This window comes from Tenrec ecaudatus, chromosome 4 (genome assembly GCF_050624435.1).
Source record: "Tenrec ecaudatus isolate mTenEca1 chromosome 4, mTenEca1.hap1, whole genome shotgun sequence".
Lineage (NCBI taxonomy): Eukaryota > Metazoa > Chordata > Mammalia > Afrosoricida > Tenrecidae > Tenrec > Tenrec ecaudatus.
The window spans coordinates 63,022,058-63,046,108 of record NC_134533.1 but is presented as its reverse complement, the minus strand read 5'-3'; the positions used below and the strand labels follow the sequence as shown (position 1 = coordinate 63,046,108).

General features: G+C 38.2%; 2 protein-coding genes and 1 non-coding gene across 3 annotated transcripts; 2 read left to right on the top strand and 1 right to left on the bottom strand.

Moving 5' to 3' along the window:
• Positions 1-4,319: 4,319 nt before the first annotated feature.
• Positions 4,320-4,486, top strand: LOC142447319 (U1 spliceosomal RNA). The gene has a single exon (XR_012784061.1). It is a non-coding gene; the product is annotated as a U1 spliceosomal RNA (small nuclear RNA).
• A 15,725-nt stretch (positions 4,487-20,211) lies between these two features.
• Positions 20,212-21,104, bottom strand: LOC142446716 (olfactory receptor 5P76-like). The gene is given in 2 exon segments (XM_075548462.1): positions 20,212-20,247; positions 20,250-21,104. Coding segments are annotated over 2 exon segments (891 nt in total).
• A 337-nt stretch (positions 21,105-21,441) lies between these two features.
• On the top strand, positions 21,442-21,810 carry LOC142446715 (translation machinery-associated protein 7). Its single transcript, XM_075548461.1, has one exon. It carries the CDS (start codon positions 21,475-21,477, stop codon positions 21,667-21,669), a length of 195 nt encoding a protein of 64 aa, XP_075404576.1. The 5' UTR covers positions 21,442-21,474; the 3' UTR covers positions 21,670-21,810.
• The last annotated feature ends 2,241 nt before the right edge of the window (positions 21,811-24,051 follow it).

Below are 24,051 nucleotides of genomic sequence, written 5' to 3'. Positions count from 1 at the left end.
AAAGATGGCTGTGGTATAGATGTGAAGCTGGAGAGTATATGATAGAATTTTGCAAGACCAACAACTTCATTGCAAAGGCTGTGTTTCAACAACATGAATGGCAACTATGTACATAGACTTCTCTAGATGAAATATGTAGAAATAAAGCTGACTACATCTGTGAAAATAGATAATGGAGAAGCTCAATATCAGTAGTTCAAAGGAAGCCAGGGGCTAACTGTGAAACACCATGAATTACTCATATGTAAGTTCCAGTTGAAGCTAAAGACAACTAAAACAAGTCCTTGATAGCTAAATCACAGTCTTCAGTGTCTCCCACCGGAATTTTGAGAATTTCTCAAGAACCAGCTGGCCGCATAGAATACTAAACACAGAAGACCTGATGAGCTGTGGCATGATACCAAGGACATCATTCATGAAGGGAAAAATAAATCATTGAAAAGACAGGAAAGACCAGTGGAGAGGTCTGAGGGGCCGGCCCCAATCCCAACTATGTGGACACCTGCCTCTCCCCGCAGAAGAATTTATTTCACAGGACCTCACTGGATCTTCAGCCCCAGGAGAGGGACATGTCTGATCAGAGCACACAGGAGCAAATGAAAGGGGAGGAAGAGAGAGTCGTGCACATCCTAGCCCACCAACCCTTGAGGATGATATTCCTGCTCAGAGCAGCCATTCCACAGAGAGGACCATATGGCTGGTCCCACTCTGAGACACCACACTCCTCACTGACCCATATCACTACAGGGGACAACACTGGAGACACAGTGTGGGAATTCTGCCAAATCTGATCCCACCACACTGAGGCAAAACACTGAGGGCGTGGAATGGAATAGCAAGGGGAACAGAGCAATAAAATCCCTAGGGAATACTAAAAACGGACTTTGGGCCCAGGGCTTGGCGCCCCATCAGACTTGACTGGAAAGCATGCCTAAAGGCCAAAAGGCAGTCCTTGAACTAACTATAAGCTTTTCTTTCTTGTTGTGTTTTTGGGGTTTTTTTTGTCATTGGCTTGTTGTTTTATTTTATTTTGTTGCTTGGTTTTGCTCTGTCTTGTTTTTGTGCATGTTATCACCTCAGGTCTGTCTAAATAAGATAGGCTAGATGAACAATCTGGAAGAGAAAATAATGGGACTAGGAGGTCATAGGAGAGTGGGAGGTGGGGGGAAATGTAGTGGTGGTAACAAACCCAGGGACAAGGGAACAACAAGTGATCCAAATCGGTGGTGAGGAGAGTGTAGGAGGTCAGGTAGGGCATGCCTAAGAGTAATGTAACCAAGAGGAATTATTGAAACCCAAATAAAGGCTAAGCATGATAGTGGGACAAGTGGAAAGTAAAAGGAAATAGAGGAGAGAGCTAGGAGGTAAAGGGAATGTATAGAGGTCTAAATACAGGCATGTACATATTTAAATATATTTACATATGAGGATGTGGAAATAGACCTATGTGCATATATTTATAGGTTTAGTATTAAGGTAGCAGATGGACATTGGGCTTCCACTCAAGTACTCCCTCAATGCAAGAATATTTGGTTCTATGAAACTGGCATTCCATGATGCTCACCTTCCGGACATAATCGCTGAAGACAAAGTGGGTGCATAAGCAAATGTGGTGAAGAAAGCTGGTGGTACCTAGCTATCAAAAGACATAGCGTCTGGGATCTTACAGGCTTGAAGGTAAAAGCAGCCTTCTAGCTGAGAAGCAACAAAACCCACATGGAAGAAGTGCAGCAGCATGTGTGATCACGAGGTGTCAAAGGGATGAGGTACCAGGCATCAAAGAACAAAATATCATATTGTTGTGAATGAGGACGAGTGTGGGCAACTGAACATCCCCTTACAGAAGAGTCGTGGGGAGGAGGCTAGCCAGTCAGGGTGCAGTGTAGAAACAATGAAACACACAACCTTCCTCTAGTTCCTAAATGCTTCCTCCCCCAACCCCCACTACCATGATCCCAATTCTACCTTACAAATATGACTAGACCAGAGATGTACACTGGTACAGATAGGAACTGGAAACACAGGGAATCCAGGGAGGATGATCCCTTCAGGACCAGTGGTGCAAGTGGCAGTACTGGGAGGGTGGAGGGAGGTGGGTTGGTAAGGGGGAACTGATTACAAGGATCTACATATAACCTCCTCCCTGGGGGATGGACAACAGAAAAGTGGGTGAAAGGAGACATTGGAGAGTGTAAGACATGAAAAAATAATAATTTATAAATTATCTGGGGTTCGTAAGGGAGGAGGGAGTGGTGAGGGAGGGGAAAAATGAGGAACTGATGCCAGGGGCTTAAGTGGAGAGCAAATGTTTTGAGAATGATGAGGGCAATGAGTGTATAAATGTGCTTTACACAATTGATGTATGTATGGATTGTGATAAGAATTGTATGAGTCCCTAATAAAATGATTTTTTAAAAAGACAAGAAAGAAAGAAAAAAAGTCAAAATAAATGTCAGAAGAGATTCTGAAATTTGTGCTTAAGAGTAGAGTAGCTAAGGCAAATGGAAGAAATGATGAAGTAAAGGAAGTTAACATATTTTTCAAAGGGCAGATGTAGAAGACAAACTATGATAATGAAATATTCAAAGACCTAGAGTTAGAAAACAAAAAGGGAAGACCATTCCCAACATATTTTAAGCTGAAAAAAAAACCTAAAAAATTCAAACTCGGAGTTGCAATACTGAAAGATGTTATGGGCAAAAGATGGAAACATCAAAGTGACATGGAAAGACAACAAAGTCATAAACTATCAAAAAGATTTAGTTAATTTTCAATCATTTCAGGAGTTAGTATATGAACAAGAACCAATGATATTGAAGGAAGAAGTTCAAGCTACACACTAAAGGTATTAGCTAAAACAAGTCTCCAATGATGGAAAGAACACCAATAGAAATATTTCAACAAGCTGGTGAAACAATGGAAACATTCACTCTTCTGTGCCAAGAAATTTGAATGACAGTTAACATAGCCAACTGACATGAAGAGATCCATATTTGTATCCATTCCAGAGAAAGGTGACCCAATAGGATGCACATATTATAGAACAATATCATTGATATACATGAAAGCAAAATGTTGCTGAAAATCATCCAACGATACTACCTTGATACTACTCCTTGACAGGAGCTGCCAGAGGTGCAGGCTGGATTCAAAAGAGGGCGTGGAACAAGAGATATCCCATATATACTCATGTATAAGTCGAGTTTTCAGCACAAAAAATGTGCTGAAAAATTGAGGTTTGGCTTATAAACAGGTCAGTGGTACCCCAGCAAGGTGTAACATCTGCCTGCACCCTCCTCCCCCCCCCCCCCCCGGGAGGTAACGGGACAAGCGCCCATTATCTCGCTGGTGATTGCCGTTCCTCCGCTGTTGATTCAAAGCCCCGCTGACACTGCAAGGCTTTGAATGATTGTTTACTCACATCTAACCAATCAGAGTCATCCTATGACGTGGACGGCTCCAATTCGCAGAAGCACCCATAATGATTCACTTGTGCCGGCAGCTGAACTGGTAAGGATGTGTTTGTGGCTGCACTCCATCTCTCCCCTCTGGTCTCTTGGGGGGCATTACCATGAAAGTTCTTTCTCAAAGTCTTGTTTTTTTTAATCCTATTAGAAATGGATACTCTTGAACCAAAACAAAAATGCCGGTCACATAAGTCTGGTTTCAAAATGAGGGTTGTGTCAAGAGCAGAAGAGAGCAATAACAGTATTGCAAGTAGGGAATTATGTGTTGATGAAAAGCAGCGAGGGAGTAGCAGAAACTGAAGGTTGACTTGGAACAGATTCCAAAAGCTTATAAAGCTCTTTGTGGTTTAACATCTTTTTATGGGGCTCTAGAGAGTGAATTGCATAAATGGGTTATGGAGTGTCATCAAAATGGTTACTGCATAACATGCATGGGAATCTGCATATGTGCTCTACAAATGGCTGAGGATGACAAATGTAAAGCACCAGGCATTGAAAACTTTGCTGCTTCAGCAGGATGGTGTACCCCCTTCATGAATAGGTTTGGCCTATGTTTGAGACAAAGAACAAAGATTTCCCAGAAATTGCCACAAGACCTTGAAGAAAAAGTATGGCATTCCAGTCATTTATTAAAAAACAAAGAAGGATTTATAATTATGACCTGGCAGATATTGGGAATATGGATGAAACTGCCATGACTTTTGATCTTCCAAGCAACAGAACTGTGGCAATTTTAGGAGAAAAAAACATTTTTTCTCAAAACCACAGGAAATGAAAAACAAAACAAACATTTTACAGTTGTATTATCATGTTTGGCTAATGGAACTAAGCTGCATCATCATTATTTTTAAAAGAAAGACCTTGCCTAAGGGGAGATACCATGATCACGAAGGTGGTTTTCCCAGGGCTAGGCTTATCCATTGCACTCCGGATGTGCTGACCCCTGCGATTTCCCCAAATGTGGGAAACTCGACTGCATAATTTGTGGTAGTGGGGGGCTGCGTTCGCGCTCTCCCCTAAGGGGAAAAAAAGAAAGAAAGACCTTGCCTAAAAAGATCAATTTCCCACCAAGAATTAATGTGCGTGCACATGTTAAAGGCTGGATGGATGAAGACGGAACAAAAAATGGCTGGAAGAAATTTGGAACCGACGACCAGGAACAGTCTTAAAGAAAAGGCCATCGCTACTTGTTTGAGATATGTTCAGAGCCCACCTATCAGATGACATAAAAAAATTGGCAAAATCTAGTAAAGTTACTTTAGCCGTTATTCCAGGTGGGCTTATATCTGTCCTGCAGCCTCTGGATGTATCTTTGAATAAGCCTTTTAAAGACCATATGCGAAGGATGTGGCATGAATGGATGTCATCTGGTGAAGCCCAGCTAACAAAAGGAGGAAATCTCAAGAAGCCTGACATAGAGTTACTGGTAATAGCAAAGTGGGTTCGAGATGCATGGGAAGACATCCCAGAAGACATGGTGAGACGTGCCTTCCAGAAATGTAGTTTTAGTAATGCTATGGATGGCAGTGAAGATTGTACTTTGTATGAAAATGACAGCAGTGATGGTGATGACTGCGATCTCAGTGAAGACAGCGTCTATGATGATCTCATACCAGCTGAAGCTCTGCATTGGGATACAGATCATGATGAGGAATTCAGCTTTGAAAGATTTTAACTCTTTGCATTTTAGCTTGGCTGCTGATTGAGCTCAGGAAATAGTACTCTTAAGGTATCATTGTTGATACCTTATTGCTTTTGTTGAACCTCTTTTCCACTTACTGTGCTGGTTTACTAATGTTAAATGACTTGTTATCCTTTTATTTATGTTTTTATTTAAAATAAATATTTAAATACATTACCCCACTGATGTCTCAATTTTTAGTAATTTTATTCTCATTTGATTATTGAAACTCACCAATAGTTTCTGCATTTTCCACCCTAGGCTTATACTCGAGTCAATCAGTTTTTCTGGTTTCTCAGGTAATAATTGGGTACCTCGGCTTTTACTCAGACAGGCTTATATTCGAGGATATATGGTCGTTACTGATGTCACATGGATCTTGGCTGGAAGAAGAGAACAACAAAAATCTGTTTACTTGTGTTTTAATGTTATGCAAAGCCTATGACTGTGTGGACCATAACAAACTATGGATGGCCTTGAGAAGATTAACAATTCCAGAACACTTAGTTATGGCCCCACAGAAACTGTGTATAGATGAAGAGAAAGTTGTGTGAATAGAACAATGGAAGAATGCATCATTTAAAATGAAGAAATCAAAATAGTATCTTTCCATCAGACTAATTCAATTTGTATGCTGAGCAAATAATCAGAGAACCTGGGATATATGAAGAAACAGGCAGCATCAAGATTGCAGGAAGGCTTATTAACGACCTGCCACATGCAGATGACACAACCTTGCTTGCTGAGCGTGAGGAGGATATGAAGCCCTTGCTGATGAAGATCAGGCTGCCAGCCTTTGGTTTGGATTACAAGTCAAGGTAAGAAACACAGATCCAAACAACTGGATCAGTTGGCAGCACCACGATAATTCAAGAAAATATCAAATTTGTCAAGGATTTTATCTTTCTGGGATTCACAATCATTTCTCATGGAAGCTGCATGGAAGAGATCAGTGGACACATGGCATTAGGTAACTCTGCTGTACAAGACCTCTATAATGAGCTGAGAAACAAGGATGTTACCTTGAGGGAAGAAAGTACATCTCGTCTAAGCCAGGGTATTTTTTATCAGATGCAAGTGGAAGTTGAACACTGAATAGAAAAGATCAGAGATGAATGGTCCACTTGAAATATTGTGCTGATGAAGAATTTAGAAAGTATAATAGACTGAAAAAAGAACAAACAAAAATGCTCCTTAGAAGCTAGGATAGTGAGACTTTGTCTCAGGGACTTTGGACATATTGTCAGGAGAGAACAGTCCCTGGGGAAGGACATCAACCTTGATCGAGTAGAGGGGTAGCAAAAAAGAGGGATACCGTTGACAATCTGTATTGATACAGTGGCTATAACAATGGGCTCCAACAACAGTTGTGAGCAGGACGTAGGACCTCGCAGTGTGTCATTCTACTGCACGGTGATCTTTATGAGTTGGAGCCGACTCCAGGGAACCTAATAAGAACTAACAACCTCACCCTAATCTTTCTTTTTCTGTAATTTACCTTTTTAAAAATAATATTTTCATTTACATCTTACTCATTCCAATATAGCCATTCACATAAAATTCTTTCGTTCAATGTCATCTTCCACCCCAGTCTTCTTACAACTGATTTGCTGCTCATAAAAGATCTCTTATTGAGGTGTTTACATTGTGTTGTCATGTCATGGGAAATTGCTGAATCTTAATTGCCCAAACACTGAGAAGCTTGGACTACACAAACTGCCCCAGAACTGTAACTCGAAGGCGACAGAAGTGGAAGGATGGAGGAGAGCTGAGAAGGGGGAGAAAAGAGAGTAATCCTTTGGAGGAGCTCATCACACTTGGTAAAGGATTGATGAAACAGAGGAAGGTCCTCAATGAGATGGATGGACACAATGACTCAAACATAGCAAAGGTTGGGAGGCTGGCCCACTAAAGGGCAGCACTTCATTTTGTTCCCTTATACTTAAGGCCCGCAATAAGTCAGAATCAACTTGATAGCACTTAGTAACAGCAAAACAACCATCACCATGCCTCATGCCCGGGGCACAACAGGCCCCCATATCTAGGACAGTGTCATTGTTTGCCCTTTTTTTTTCCTGACCATACTGTGAATTCTCATTTTAAGAGTATAACTATATTATCCAAATTAATTATTTACATTAAGCCTAGAATATTACAGTGACAATAAAAAAGTATTAGTGTTATTTTAAAAGAAAGCTTAATTTTAAGGTCTTTTTCACAATTCATATTTTTTAAAAATTAAATACACCACACTTTTAAAATTTGTTGATTTACCTGGATGGCATGCCAAGTATATTCCAATCCAGTGTTTTACCACCTCATAGACTTATTCAGCCTCTGCCTCCTACAGGAATCTCAAATGGGTTGACTGATAGGGGGCAGAAGAAAATGGTAAAGCAAGATATAGCATATTCAAAAAATGAAATAATTTGTGGTGATACTGGGAGGGTGGAGGGAGGGTGGGGTGGAAAGGGGGAACCGATTACAGGGACCTAAATATAACCTCCCTGGAGGACGGACAAAAGAAAAGTGGGTGAAGGGAGATGTTGGATAGCGTAAGATATGACAAAGTAATAATTTATAAGTTATCAAGGGTTCATGAGGGAGAGGGGAAATGAGGTGATGTCAAGGGCTTAAGTGGAGAACAAATGTTTTGAGAATGATGAAGGCAAAGAATGTACAAATGTGCTTGACACAATGTATGTATGTATGGACTGTGATAGAGTTGTATGAGCCCCAATAAAATAATTTTAAATTTTTTAATAAAGTGAGAAAAATAAAAATAAATTTACTCCCAGAAAAAAATTAATTTGCTCCCAGAAAAAATCTGAACCCTCACTAAAGAATTAATAAAATTAATAAAAGGAACTTACTATGTTTTTCTTCCAAAATTTGTGCAGAGTTTAGTAGCTACCTTGTTGAATAGAATGCAAAGTTACTGAGGCAGGTAAGGTCTAAAGAGTGATACAGTATCTGCCTTGTTCTCATGTGATTTCATCTATGGAATCAATGTTCCATATTTATAGAGAAGCCAAACAGTAATTAAGATGCACACAACAGCCATCATCATCATTCAGACTTGTGTGTGAACAAAATTTTGATGTCTCCTAATTTATATACCAAACCCTGTCTATATATGTCTATAAATATTGTATTATCTAAAGCCATGCATGCCAGGGATGTTTGTTAGACAAAAGTATAAGCCCAGAACAATCTATTTATTGGATATGCAGAAATCAAAGTAAAATGCTTTTATTTGGAGTTTATACTTAAAAATAATAGTTTAAAAACTGAGGATTTAGCAGGAGGTGGCAGAATTATTTTTCCCTTTAGTAAGGCCTACTACAGAAGAGTTGTCTCATCAGAAAATAATCACATCAATCATATTATATATAAAATCAACCCTTCTTATTATCGATTCTCTCCCAAACAGCCTTGTAAGTCTAGTCAATTTAAGCCCTTACTCTCCTTTGCATAGAACAAAAGAGACCTGTGGGAGTGGGAATTTTTTCAAAAATATTTTTAAAACTGGGATTGAACAGAAAGTAAGATATATATGAGGGAATCATTCACATTCCAAAATATATTTTAACACGTTGAATTTCAATATCTTAATTTTTGTTCAGAAAAATAAACAAACATCACTGAAAATGATGATGGCCTGTCATGATAAATTGAATCTTTTGTGGCTATTACAATTATGACTAGGTACACAGAAGCACATCTTCCAGGTACCTAAAGAAGAGAAACTCAGAGTAATGCCAAGGGGCCCTGGTCTCAGGAGCCCTCAAATCTCTGGTTGTAATCCTCCTGGAAATTCTCTCCAGTCGTGCAGAAGGGAGATGGCAACACTCTGTCTTACATAGGAAACCTCAGGCTTTCAGACATACAGTGGACTCAGCAAGGCTATTCAGTGGACCAAATGGAATAAACACGGTTCCTTAAATAGCATTTTAAAAATTACAGAGAAGTTTGAATAAGTTGTGAGCCTCAAATTGTTCCTAATTTTTTTCCTTAAAATTTTCCTGATTTTAAGAGATCAGAAAGCCATGCTTCTCTGACATAAGGTGGGACTTTTATTTTACATTTCTCTTTATCCTGAATATTCTGTTTTGTCTATTATTACCCAAGTAGCTATGGGCATTAATAGACAAAGTAGAAAGTACTGGATAAACTAAGGGCACCATTGAGCTGGAGAGAAACACTATTTTTGTGTTCTTATTCCTGGCATATTTGGCCCATCAACAAAAAAATAAGTGGAATTAGAAAATCTGTAAGCAGAAAATAAGTCTGCAAACCCCAGACCAAGGTCAGATAAAGGAGAGAGGTTTGCTCCCACATAACTTGTTAGAGGAGAGTATTGTTGCATACCTATGAAGGCAGAGTTGTCATTAATTGATATATGTTTCAGCAGATGAAGGTACACAGCAAGCACTGAGCAATTACTATGTACTACTTTGTGTGCACAGCCATGGCAAGCAAGAAAAGATATATTTTTGTGTTCATCTTATAGAGAAAATTAATATCAAAAAGATTAAATTACTTGATAGACAGAGTTTTTAAAAAATCATTTTATTGGGAGCTCATACAACTCTTATCACAATCCATACATCCATTCATTGTGTGAAGCATATTTGTAAATTTGTTGCCATCATCATATTCAAAACATTTTCCTTCTACTTGAGCCCTTGGTATCAGCTCATTCCTCCCTCCCTCCCCCACTTTCCCTACCTCACTAACTCTTGATAATTTATCATTACTATTTTTTCATGTCTTACACAGTCCAATGTCTCCTTTAACCCACTTTTCTGTTGTCCATCCCCCAGGGAAAGAGTTATGTGTAGATCATTGTGGTCGGCTCTCCCTTTCTCCCCCACCATCCCTTTTCACTCCTGGAATTGCCAATCACATATTGGTCTTGAGGGGTTTATCTGTCTTGTATTTCCTGTATTTCTAGCTCTTATCTGTACCAGTGTACATGCTCTGGTCTGGCCGGATCTGTAAGGTAGAACTGGGGTCATGATAGTTGGGGGAAGGAAGCTTTAAAGAACTAGAGGAAAGTTGTGTTTCATCGGTGCTACGCTGACTGCACCCTGACAGGCTCATCTCCTCCCTGCAACCCTTCTGTAAGGGGATGATAGACAACAAATTTTACTTTAAGCCTTGCTCTCTAGTTCTGCTCAATCCCTATGCAATTAAACAATAAAGGCTTATGAAATTACAGGTGTAATCTTCAAGCTAAGGAGGCTGGTACATTTGTTAAGCCCTTGAACCTAAAGGTCAGTGAGTTTAACCCATTCTTTGGAGAAAGACTTGTTGCCCTGCTCAGTTCTAGTCTGTTGTATAGGATTGCCATAATTCAGAATCAACTCAATGGCACCCAACAAAAGCAACAATTTTAGTTCTATTTGCTCTATGTTACTGCATCAACAAAATTGAGCACAAAAGGGTAAAATGAAAAATAAATACATCCTTTCTGTAATTTTATAGTTTTACCCATAATTTAATTATAAACATGTAGGCATCAAATTTCACTATACATACTTAGCACAATGAATCATAAACAGTCTGGATCTTTTGTGTCTTCCGCCTCACTTAAAAAAAACTATTGATCAAAGGGAGCACTTAATTTCATAACTATGCTGTTGTGATTTATAAGAGCAGCAATCATTGCATTCATGGATCTGACATATTCTCATGGAAATACCTAGGGAAGTTAGCTTTTCACATATATGAAGCAATTTTCATCATCACTTTCAGCCAGTAATAGCATGAACTTATGGAACTCTGCAATGTGTAAATTTGGTCAAATGTTCTAACCATTATTCACACTTGCAGCTCAAGAAAGCATACCTCTTTATTTTCTAGGTAATTGAATGTTTTCCAAACTAGGTAGGAAATCATACAGACATCCTATATCAACTCGCTAACTGAAAGGTTGGCCATTCAAAACCACCATCTGCTCTAAAGGATGAGGCTTTCTTCTTCCATAAAGAGTTACAGTCTTGGAAATCCACAGAGGCAATTCCGCTCTGTTCTATAAGGTCAGGCAGGATAAGTCAGACTCTACTTCATGGCAGTGAGGGTTTTTTTTTTTTTCGGTTTTTGTTTGTTTGTTTGTTTGTTTGGCTTTGTGCCGAATGAGAATTGAATTCAGTTTTCCCAAGACATGGTATTAAATATTCACCACGTCTCTCCCGCTCAAAAAATGTCCATTAAGGAAGAAATAAAGGAGTCCCAGTGACCTTATGAGTATTTGTTGGGTTGCTATCCACAAGGTTATCAGTTTAATCCCAGCAGGCACTACACAGGAGAAACATCCCACCTTCTGCTCCCTTAAAGATTTACTGTCTTAGAAACACTATACAGGGTTTCTCCAAGTTAGAATCACCTAATGGCAGTCTGTCAGCAGGGATTAAGGCTAACTTTGTGGGGAGAAAACAAACAAGCAAACAAAAATCCTTCCTATTCATTCCAGAGAGGAGGGAAAAGGGACATGGTAGACCCAGCCCTCCACAGTCTGCGCATAATTTTAATGTGCATCTTCAGAAGCAGACCAGTGTCCATTGCCTAGAGTCTTGAAAAGAGAATGAGACAAAGGAGATAACAGGAGTATTTCCACATTCAGAAGCATTTCCACATTCCTGTAAGTCATGCTATCTCAAAGAAGAAAAGAAAGGAATTCTAAGAGCAATTGTTTTCTGCCAGGGCAGATGCTTGCCAAACACTGGACAAGGGTGTCTGGGATAGGAAACAGTTATGTCCATTTCAGTCTATGTCAGTGATAGGAACTAAGGCGAGAATGAATTTATCACATAATACTAGCCAGCAAACAAGCTCAATTTCTGTTTTTCAGGATCCATAAGCATCACTGTGGTTATGTGAATAGTGTTATATTAACATTCTCAATCAATACTCAACCTTACCCAATACTTCCTATGAATATTACACTTAGAATTTATTATAAACAGAAATAAATACAAGGCAACAGAATTTCAACACACATTTTTCAGACTACCTATGTCACATTTTTAGGAAACTTTCTTTTCTCCTCTTGGAAAAGCTACCAAGAACATGGATTGAGAGTTAGTAGGGATGAAAAACTCTTGCAAAGTCTCTCTAGCCAATTCCAGTGTGCACCCTGACAGAAGACCAGTGTGCCAGTCCAACGTGACTTGGTGCCTCAGTAAATCAAGTTATCTTGTTAAGTACTTTTGCGTAGAATGAACCCTGCCCAGTCCCGAGCCATCCTTACAATTGTTATATTTGAGTGCATAGTTGCAGCCAGTGTATCGATTCATCTTGTTGACGGTCTTCCTCTTTTTCAATTCAACTGGCAATGTTTTTTGCTGCTATTTATAATGTGTTCACCTGACAAAGTTTTAGAAGTTGATTTTTCAGGTCCTTTGTCCTAGTCTGTCTTAATCTGGAAAAATCTGCTGAAGCTTGTTCAACATGGGTGACCCTCTGGCACTTGAAATACCAGAGGCAAAGCTTCCAGTATTATAATAATTCACAAAAAGCCACAGCATAACAATTGGACAGACAGATGGGGCAAATCAAGTTATAATGTCTAGAATGAAGAAAATAACTATTTTTAAGCTCCAAGATGATCATTTCTAGAGTTTTGGTAGGTTTTCTTATTAAAGTGAGCAATTTGAACCCATCTTTGAGATAAAGACTTGTTGCACTACAGTTTATTCAATTAGGCAACAATGGGTTCAACACTGAATTCATATATGTTGCATTGCTAGGTGACATAGCTGTGCCTTAATGGATCTTAAGATCTATCAAAGGAGGAAACAACCTTCTTTGGTAAATGGTCAAATAAAGCAAATACTTAATAGAGAAATGGTAAACTTTGGGAGAATTAGTCAGTACATTAAAAAAAAATCAAATGAGAGTTCCTGTTCATTCATTGAAATGTCACAATGCCAACATGATGCAAACTTGTGTAATGTCACCTACCCCCATAATGCCAAGTGTGACATTTTTGTGACATTTAATTAAATGTATATATTTATATATATTGACAACTATGAAAGTAAAGAATAAAAACAAAACAATATTTCCCCTGAAATTAAAAATTCAGGCATTATAAGGCTAATACACAACCAGATATAAAAACAGAAGAAATAAGGGTGAAATTGATCAGAGTGGTTAGGGAAGGCTTTTAAGAATGTGAGACTTGAATTGTGCGGTTTATGAAAAGAGAAGGACAGTAAAGAAAAATAATCTGTGAAGAGAAGATGTTATGCTGACAGGACTGGGATGTTCTACTTACAGTAGAGGTGGGTGGCAGGAGATACTACCTTAATGCCAAACTCAGGGGCTTGAAGATAGAGAGACCAGTTTCTTTTGAAGTCAAGAAAGTTGTCTCCAAAGTCACGCTTCCCGGCTGTGATAACAGATCATTTTCCTACCAACTTTATCATCTTGGTATATTAAGTGACTCTCTAAGTCACACTGCCCTTTTGTTTTGTTTTCAAATGTGTAAAATACAGTAACTGAAAAGTAGTTGAAGAGGCTACATGAGAGGTATTCTGGACATAGTGGCTAACTTGCTATTAATTGTTAAACTCGTCCATTCTAATAGTTTTTGTTTATGTTCTAATAGCTTTTCCCTTGAGTCTGTATATGATAGACTGATAACGGAATGAAAACTGCCACTGTGTGCCATGTCTATAGATAAAACTTCCCCCTACATACTCCAAAGTGGCACCATAGGTACCCGCTCTCTCTTAATCGTGCACCTTTTTCCATTATAATGTTATTCTCTCTGTGTGCTGAGATCATATGCATGTGACAACACCTTGTATTTTCCCAAGTGGATGGGCACTTACCTATTCTATTCCTTTATGTATGCTTTTTTAACCTAGGGATTAAAAAATGATAAAAAATGCATACTTCACAGAGTTGTTAGAGAATTAAAGGAGATAATTCTACCAGACATCTAGCATATAGTCCTGCACATTTCAAGTGTTGAGAAAACATTGTGTACCACAATTGCTTCCTACTATATTCTGGGCTTAGAAATTATTTACATAAAGGAACTTATCAAATGAAGGTGTATTACCTTATGTTTTCTTTTTACTTTCTTAGACTGGGTTCTCTAGAAAAGCAAAACATGTGAAGTTTATACATAAATACTCGTGTATACATATACAGATTTATCTCAAGGGAATGGCTTGTAAAATTAGGCATACTACTAGAGTCAAGCTATAGGCCTCTGCTGACTCACGGTTGAAAAGGTTGACAAACTCCTCTTTCAACTGACTGGCTGTGATCACATCAGATCACAAAATTGGAAGTTATATGTAGTGTCTGCCAAGTGACTGAGAAGTATAGCCTTATCATGTTGACACATAAATTACTACAGTATGTTCATATAGCTTTACAAGTTATGTTAAAAGTTCAAGACTTGGGGCAAGGTGGTGGCCTAGACTGATGAGTTGCTCAACCCCTATACAACAAAGATGTGAGAACATAGATACAGAGGGAAAATCTAGATGCTTGAATCTCTGAAAAAAAGAAAGATAAATAAGTTGAAACCTGATTGAGAGAACAAAAGGCAGAATCAATACACAGGGACCAAGCAGACCAACACATTCTACACTGGCCAACCAACAGCCAAGCAACGAACTCTGCTTAGAGTGCAAGGCAATCTCCAACTTTCAACAGCAAGAAAGGTGGGTCCTTGCCTTACTTCCCATGCCCATGGGTGAATGGAGGAGCATCTGAGCTCTTGTGTAACCGTTGGCCAGTTTCACCCCTCCTTCCACAACTGCAGAGCTGCAATTCTAGGCTGAAAGAGGGGCAGACCAGGTTGTACCACCATACCGTATGGCAGACTCAGGGGAACTGCCTCATCCCAGTTCCACAGACTTCCTTGGTGCATGGAGGGTATATCAGCCCCCAGCGATATGCTCCACATCAGTGAGTCTTGCCGTGATCTCCTCAGCCCCAGTGGAGGCTGTAATCCCCTGGAGGGCTCTGGGGCTGAAAGAAAGCAGTTGGAAGAACTTGCTTGGCGTTTTCCTTCTTTAATTTATTTGTGTGTTCATTCATTTTGATAAACCATCAGGACAGTTGCAAAGAGGTGGACTCATTCTAAATATCCATAAATTCTGGCAACTGCAAAAATGAACTGCTGTGTAGGGCCTTGATAAAAAGCATTGACTGGTTCTGTGTTGGATTTGAGCCCCCATCCTTCTTGTTTTGATAAACCAGCATCAAAGAGACATTGGATATGAAAGTGGTGAAACCATCCCTAAGTCCCCACAGTGCCCTGACAAGCAGAAGAGTCACAGCCTCTCACCTCACCCAGTCTGTGGGTGCACTCCAGTGGGCACACTAGCAAAACCTTGATAAGCACACCCTGGTGGTTGAGAAAGGTAAAGGATCCTTGCTCTGATTTACAGTTTCATGGTGTGTGTGTGTGTGTGTGTGTGTGTGTGTGTGTGATGTGTTTTCCATTCATTTGTTTTGTTTTATTATTATTATTTTCTTGATGGGCCCAATGAAGACAACTGTCCCCAAACATGCTTCTACCTTCTGCAGCTATACTTAGTGGGAAAGGACCACCACCCACTCTGTTACTACTTGATCAACAAATAGACACAAATGAAAAAAACACCACAATATCTTAGAGACAACAGACTATTTCAGTTCGTCTGAGGAAACAGAACAGAATGATTCAAACATGTGTCAATGATACAGAATCAGATTACCTATTGAGGAAGAAAAGGCATTGGAACTACCAGGAAATGAATTCAGAATAATGATTCTTAGGCACTGTCAGTGGATGGAGAGAATGATAGAGAGTCATGGAAAAAGAAAGCATTACAACCATTCAGGAAAATACTACAAAAACAATCTGACAAAATAAATTAAAAATGAGAAGCCATAAAAAGCAGTAGTAAATAGAAATCTAGAAGATTAGTATTAAGATATTGGAAATAGATAATGCTTTGAAAGAGGTGCCCTGATAATGTTGTGGTTACACATTGGACTATAATCTTCAAGGTCAGCAGTTCAAAACCACCAGGCTCTTTGTGGTGGAGAGAGGAGGCTTTCTACTACCATTGACTTACATTCAGAAACCCACAGAGGCAATTCTACCTTGTCCTATCGGGTCACCATGAGTTAGAATCAGTTCCATGGCAGTGAGTTTGGTTTGGATTTTGAAAGAGTAAAGCAGTAGAACTGAAAAACAGAAGGCCATATTATTGAGTTCAAGACAAATCTCTCAGTACGATAGGTACTGCTAGATCATAGGTTCCCAAATTTAATTCGTTTACTGCCCCTTTTTCAGAAAAGAAATTACTCAGTGTCCCCCTGGAAGTTAAAAACTTTTAAACAGTAGCCTATAAAGCAGGGTAAAGTGTAGGTATCTGCTTTTGCAGACCCTGGGATTTTTCCCGTGGTCCTCTGGGGCAGTAAACAGTGTGCTCAATGAGCAATCCATAAATAGAACCCCCAAAGTCCACAGAAAGTCCAAGAATCACCTGGACACTCTCAAGAGGAAGATTGAGTATTTGAATTATGGTGCTGGGAAGGGTATTGACAGTATCACGGACTGCCAAAGGAACAAATCTCTCTCGCAAGAAGTACAGCCAGAATGTTCCTTAGAGGCAAGAAGGGTGAGCCTTCCCCTCACATACATTGAATAGGTTACCAAGAGAGGCAAGTCCTTGGAGGAGGACATCCTACTTGATAAAGTAGTGGGCAGTTAAAAAGAGGAAGGTTTTCAACACGATGGGCTGACACAGTGGTTGCATCACACACAGGAGCACTTGTGAGGATGCCACAGCACCTGACCGTTGTTTCTGTTGCACATAGTATTGAACAACAACGTCTAGAGGAATAACAAGCACCTAGTAGAGGTTCCTGAACATAAACAGACAAAAACCAGAGGGAAAATAATCCAAGAGTTTCTAGAAGAAAACTTACTTAACATGCGAAAGAGGCAACAATAACCATTACAGAGGCTAAAAGAATATAAACAGGGCAGACATCAAAAGAAAATCATTATGTCATATCATAATCAAAGTCTCCAACATCAAAATGAAATCCTGAGAACAGGAAAAACAAAAAGCTATCTACAAAGGGGAGCCAATACAACTAAGTTCAGATTATTCAGTCAAAATCATACAGGCAAGAAAGCAAGGGAATTGCATGCAGAAAACTCTGAAAGAAAAAAATTACTAACCAAGAATTATTTATCTACCAAAATTATTCCTCAAATACAAGGGAGAAATAAGAACATTTACAAATATGGAGAATTAATGGAATTTGTTTTTTAAAAAGACCATACTTACAAAAGCTACAAATAGGGATTCTTTGGACAAAAGCAAGTAGCAAACACAAACATATATTTATAAAGATAGAGCCTAGGGTGGTATTGCCAGAGTTCAATAAATGCTCTTAAGAGATGGTCCTAGTATGCTTCTGGAACATTGTTTTAGTTTATAGATGTGTGTGTGTTTTTCAGTTTTAGTTTATAGATGTGTGTGTATTCCATTTTAGTTTATATGTGTGTGTTTTTGTGTGTATTCAGTGAGAAAACCATCTGTGGGTCTCAGAATTCAGGAACTCACCATAGGTTGGACCTCTGCCAGGGTTCAATTTTGAAAACATTTGTTAGTACACATCAATAATACAGTCTGGGGAAAATTGTGTGTTCACCGTATTGGGCATTTACTCTCTGAATGGCCTTTTTCCCCTGCTCTGAAGTAGATGTCAAAGCAACATCTGTAAGGTAAAATGGATGTTCTCTAGCCTTAGGATGAGAAATAGAAACTTGGATTTGTAACTAAATGAAGAAATATTTAAATATGTCAATATCTGGACTAATCTAAAAATATATTGCACTACTTTTAATTCTTTTTAGATATAATTGAATAAAGCAAAAGGTATAGAAATTTCTTGTGTTATATAAATTTACACATATAACAACTTAACATAAAGATTGTAGGAGAGGTAGACAGCTACAGTTCTATTTTTAAATAGTTTTATTGGCACTTTATCCACATATCATACAATTCAATAGTTTAATCATATTAAGAAGATTTGTACAATCATTACCACAATCAATTTTAGAACACTTCTGTTTTTCCTCCACGGTTAAGTCAATTTTAACATGAGTGTGTAATCACCATGAGTTCTAGTGCTCCCTCTCCCCTCCCACAAACATTGTTTGCTCCCCCTACCTTGGCTTGATTTTCCAGCAAGGTTGTCCTTCCCCTCCTGTGGGTGGGGATGGGGATGGGCTGGATGTCCGTTAATTTGTCCCAGTCTTGTCTCAATGTTGTATAACCGCAAGTGGATTGTATCTTCCCATCTGACCATTTTGAAGGAATGTCCCCAGGCAATGTGAGGTCTCCTCTTTTAAGATGGCTTTTGTGAGGTACATAAAAGGGAGGCGGGATATGGTTCATGGTCAGTAGGTAGACTTTTCTTTTGTTCAGCAATTGGTCTCTAAGATTTGTTTAATTGCTGTTTGTCCTTATAATAGTGGACTCATACAATACTTGTCCTTTTGTGATGGAGTTACTTCACTCAGCCTAATGGTTTCCACATCCTTTCATGTCATGTGGTGTTTCATGCATTCATCACTGTTTTTTAGCAATGCGTAGTAGTGCAGTGTGTGTATGTACCACAATTTGTTTATCCATTCTTCCACTGTTGGGCATATGGACTGCTTCTAGTTTCTTGCTATTGTGAGCTGTACTGCCTGTTTTCTGGAAGAGTTTGTGTAATATTGGTATCAGATTTTCTTTGAATATTTGGTAGAATTACCCCATGAAACTATCTGGTTCTGGTCTTTTCTTGATTAGTAGTTTCTTAATAATTTGCTCTATTTCTTATTTGTTCTGGGTCTGTTGAGTTTCTCAATATTTGTCTGCACTAATTTGAGTGGCAGTGTGTTTCTAAGTACCTGTCTATTTCTTCTAGATTGTCGAATTTGAGATTTTGTAGTATTGTGGCATTATTATTTTTAATTCATTTGGGCTTGTTGTAACATTACCATTTTCATCTCTTATTCTGGGTATTTTCATATTTTTCCCTTTGTTAATTTTGCTAATGATCTATTTTGTTAATCCTTTCAAAGGACTAGCTACTTCTCCTATATATTTTTTCTTGTTTATTTTTGTTTGTCTGTTTTCCATGCCATTTATTTCCTCCTTGATACTTATGATTTCTTTTTCTGGGTCTCTATATTTCATGTTAATTGGTAATAGCTATAAAATGGAAATTACATACATATGTCACATCCCTGAGAGCCTTCACTAAAGCTAATACAGAAGTTGGTGTTAGGTACCACAGACAAATAGGTATGACTAAAATACCAGTAGACCAAATGAAATAGAAATTTTAAAATAGTGACAAACTCCGAAATAACACAAGAGTAGGAAAGGTAGGGGAAAAGCATCCTGACTTTTTTTCATTTTGGGAAGCTAGAAATTCTAATGAATGGTTTGGTTTTATAGGGACTTTCTTTGTCTCTTTTGTGTTTTAATCATTGGAAATCCTTGGAATTCCTGGCCTTTTAGAATCATCATGTGTTTCTGTCATCATCATCGGATATCGTCTCTTCCCTCTTGTGTCTGCACGACTGCATTTTTTATAACTCAGATGTGATTAGGTTTAGCACATGGGAATGGTCTAATTAGAATAACAAAGAATATCCTATCAAAATTGCACGCAAGAATACGGGATAGTTTTTCAGCAGATATTTTGGGAGACACACATTTCACTCCATACTAATCACTTCCTTGTTAATTGTGCTGTGTGTCTCCTATGCTAGGAGATAAATTACATGGGAGTGTACATGTCTGTTTACCATGCATCTTCCACTGACCTAGAGAATATTGGAAATACTTAAAGTAATCAATATGCCTCCTTTAATGAATGAATGATATGCAGATAAATTTAGCTAAGATATCTAATTTTATAAAAAATATTACATGAATAGTAGTTTTGTATCAAACTCAACATAATAAATTTTACTTAGAAAGTATTTTCCTACCAAGCTCTCTCTTGAGAGCGCCTTTAATCTCATTATTCCTGAGACTGTAGATGAGGGGATTCAACATGGGGATCACCACCATGTAGAACACAGACACCACCTTGTTCTGGTCAGAGGAGTAGTTGGACTTGGGCATCACATAAATGAATGTAATGGTTCCATAGAACAGAGTGACTGCAGTTAGGTGGGAGGTGCAGGTAGAGAAGGCTTTGCGGCGGCCCTCAGTGGAGCGCATCTTCAGGATGGTGATGAGGATGTAGACATAGGAGACAACTATGATAAACACTGTGACCACAATGATGAAGCCTGCAAAAAATGAGGATACAACTGCAGGTATAGTGACATCAGAACAGGAAAGTTCCACTAAAGGAGAAAAATCGCAGAAAAAGTGATTGACCCTATTTGGTCCACAGAAGAATATACAGAAGAAAGAAACCGTGAAGCAGGATGCATTGAGAAAACCACCTACATAAGCCACAGAGAGTAATTGGACACAAACTTGTGTGGACATTTTGGTTGAATAAAGCAGTGGGTTGCAGATGGCTACAAAGCGATCATAGGCCATGGCAGCCAGAAGGAAGCACTCAACTGTCCCAAAGAAAACGGCTGACCCAAGTTGGAGGGCACATCCAAGATAGGAGATTGTTTGTTTCTCTACCAAGAAGTTTATGAGCATATTGGGTGTGACAGAGGATGAATAACCTATATCAGCCAATGCCAAATGGCTCAGGAAAAAATACATAGGGTGATGGAGTTGGGTAGAGATTCTGATAAGAATGATTGTGCTGAGATTGCCAGATATGGTTACCAGATAAATGCACAGGATTACCATGAAGAGGATGACCTGAAGGGTAGGATCACTTGTTAAACCTAATAAAATGAACTCTGTCACTGAAGTGTGGTTTGCATCCACCAGGGAATCCATGAGACACTGTAGTTGACATCAAAATAGACCTGTAACCAAAAAAATATTGCATTGAGGGAGTTATGTATGGCTTTACTTGTGTTAATACATATGTGGGAATTCAGTATAAAGAATGATACCATTCAAGTGTCATTGCATGTTAACATGTTATGACACATTTTACTTATATGCAAATGAATGTACACATATACTTTCTTAATCCCATTTTTATTTATTTTTATATCCAGTTTTTAGCAGCAAAACCAAAAAGTCAGTGTATGACTCTTTTTCATTAATCTCTAAAATTGCATTTAAAATGCTTTAAAAATTAAGAATAAAAATATAGAGACCGGCTTTCGGTGGCAGGTCTGGGGAAGGGGCGGCAGGCGCCATGTCGGGCCGCGAAGGTGGCAAGAAGAAGCCCCTGAAACAACCCAAGAAGCAGAACAAGGAGATGGACGAGGAAGAGAAGGCTTTCAAGCAGAAACAGAAAGAAGAACAAAAGAAACTGGAGGAGCTAAAGGCGAAGGCCGCGGGGAAGGGGCCCCTGGCCACAGGTGGAATTAAGAAATCTGGCAAAAAGTGAGCTGTTCTTGGTGGCTGAGGCAATGATGGCCCTTGATCCCGTTCTTGTGTAGACATCTAGATTCCCTACTAGAACTTTTGTTGCCACTTATAGTTAGAATGAAGTGTTGTCTTGGAGCCTGCTGTACATTTAAGAATAAACTTTTGTAAAAAAGAAGAAGAAAAATCATACAATGTTTAGTTCTTCTCACTCAGCCATTTCTGTCTTAACTGTGAGGTCAGAGTGAACCCAGTCCAGAACCTGCCAGAGCTGCTCAGTCTCTGTGATGCCCAGAATTCTGTACCATCTGGAATTAAAGCAACTAGTTTGAAAAAATATATATATAGAGAGAGAGACCAATAAGTGTAACTAAAAGGAATGGTGAGTACAATGACCAAGAAGAACATAGGTTTCGTAATGAACTTGAGAAAAAGCTGTAATTATTCCCAACTTTGTAAATGATAGTAGGGCTAAGAATTATTCATGCATTTATATTTCCATTGTTGCATAAAATAATAGTTAGTAGTTTCATTATTATTTTGTGGTTGAGGAAACTGAGTCTGAAAGAGGTTATGCACCTTGCACAAGGTTGCACAGCAAGTTTAGAATCAAAATATGAGTTACAGGAAATCTAATATTTATATAGTAACAATTATAAATGAAGATATGTAGTACTTATCTTGAAACCCAGTGCACTTGAGAATAGATGGGTATTGGATGGTCCCTAAAGCTATTTGGAAGCTAATACATGAAAGAAGTCTGGCTAGCTATGTATTTTGTGATGTCTGTTAGTTAAATAAGAGGAGCCCTGGTGGTGTAGTGGATTATTCTTTGAGTTGCTAACCACTGGGTCAGTAGTTCAAACTCACCAGTTATTGTGCAGGGAAATAATGATGTTTTCTGCTCCTCCAAAGATTGCCGCCTGGAAGACCCAAAGGGATAGTTTTACTCTGCCCAATAGGGTCACCATGAGTCAGAATTAACTCAATGGGAATGAATGAAATCAGTTAAGTAAGTTCATTTTTTTTAAAAAAAGAAATAATTCAATTGTTTTTGATTATATACCAGAAGCGTATTTCAGATTAGAGATGAATGAAGTCACATCTTATAAATTTGTTTAATTTTAAAATATGTATAATTAATATGTTATTGTTTCATCAAATACAGGAAGTCCTGGACTTCAGCAGGGCTTTGTTTTAATGACTCCAGCATAAATTGATTCTGGTGTAAATCAATTATTTTTATTATATATATCCTGCTATCCAGAATGCTTTGAACAGTAAATAAGTCAAAATATTGAGTATCTGATGTGGAATATCTGAGAATTACAACATTAGCAAACTAGGAACTGTAAATACTATTAATAATATGATGTATACACACTCAACAGTCTGCAATTGTAATTGATTGTTGCTCGGGTCTACTTATAGTTTGAAATATCAGTCAAATTACTATGCAAAGCACTTTGATAATGAAGTCATAAGTAAAATACATTCATCTAAATAAATAAGATCATAAAATACAGATGAATATTGTGTAGCCTAAAAATTGTTTTAGAAATTTACACAAGACCAACCAGCTGTTGGCTAAATTGGTTCATATCACCAATTTTGGGGATTTTATATCCCAAGTTTTGTCTAGCGGTAAAGTATTCAGGCTTATAAACAGTGTAAGTTTTTCTGCCAAGCTATTTACTAGCGATAAATGTCAAAGCATCTCGTTAGTAAATTGATTAGCACAATGGCCAAGCAACTTTTCAAGATATTTTTAAATGACTATGTGGGTTTCTGATCAGATGGATTCCTAACAACTTGAAGTTTCCTTTTTATTCACATAAAATTGATTCTGGAAACAGTAAATTAGCTAAAGTTTCTTACTAACTGATTGTTAGATTATATTTACTTCATTTTCCAATCTTGGCATGGAGTACAGGCAAGTTTAGGAAGTAATGTATTTTTTTAATGATAATGAAAATCCATACAGCATATTCAGTCACCAAAATATTGACAACAAACACCCAAACTTCTTACCTCTAGGAATAAGAACTTACTCATCTTTCAGTAATAATTCTAAAATCACTGTGAGTCTGTAGCTATCCTTTTATTATTGTTTGCCTTTTGGGGATAAAATCTCAGACAATCCCTGGAGATTCAATTGTGATTTCAAGTGCACCACGGAGTAGTATAATGGTTCGGAGTGGACGTAGAGCAGTTCAAATCACATAGGACTCTGAATTCTCAAGTGATCAATTTATTCTTTTGTGTCTCTATAGATGCCCATGTATAGTTCTATAACTTTCAAATAATTCTTGAGAAGTATAATAAAAAGTTGTTTGTTACCTAAATATTATCTCTGAATACATTTTGTTATCTCTGTGATGCATTACAAAATATTTATGTAGAC

Bases quoted from the DNA above. Each gene is read 5' to 3' on its own strand.
- LOC142446715 (XM_075548461.1), top strand. From the start codon at position 21,475: ATGTCGGGCCGCGAAGGTGGCAAGAAGAAGCCCCTGAAACAACCCAAG.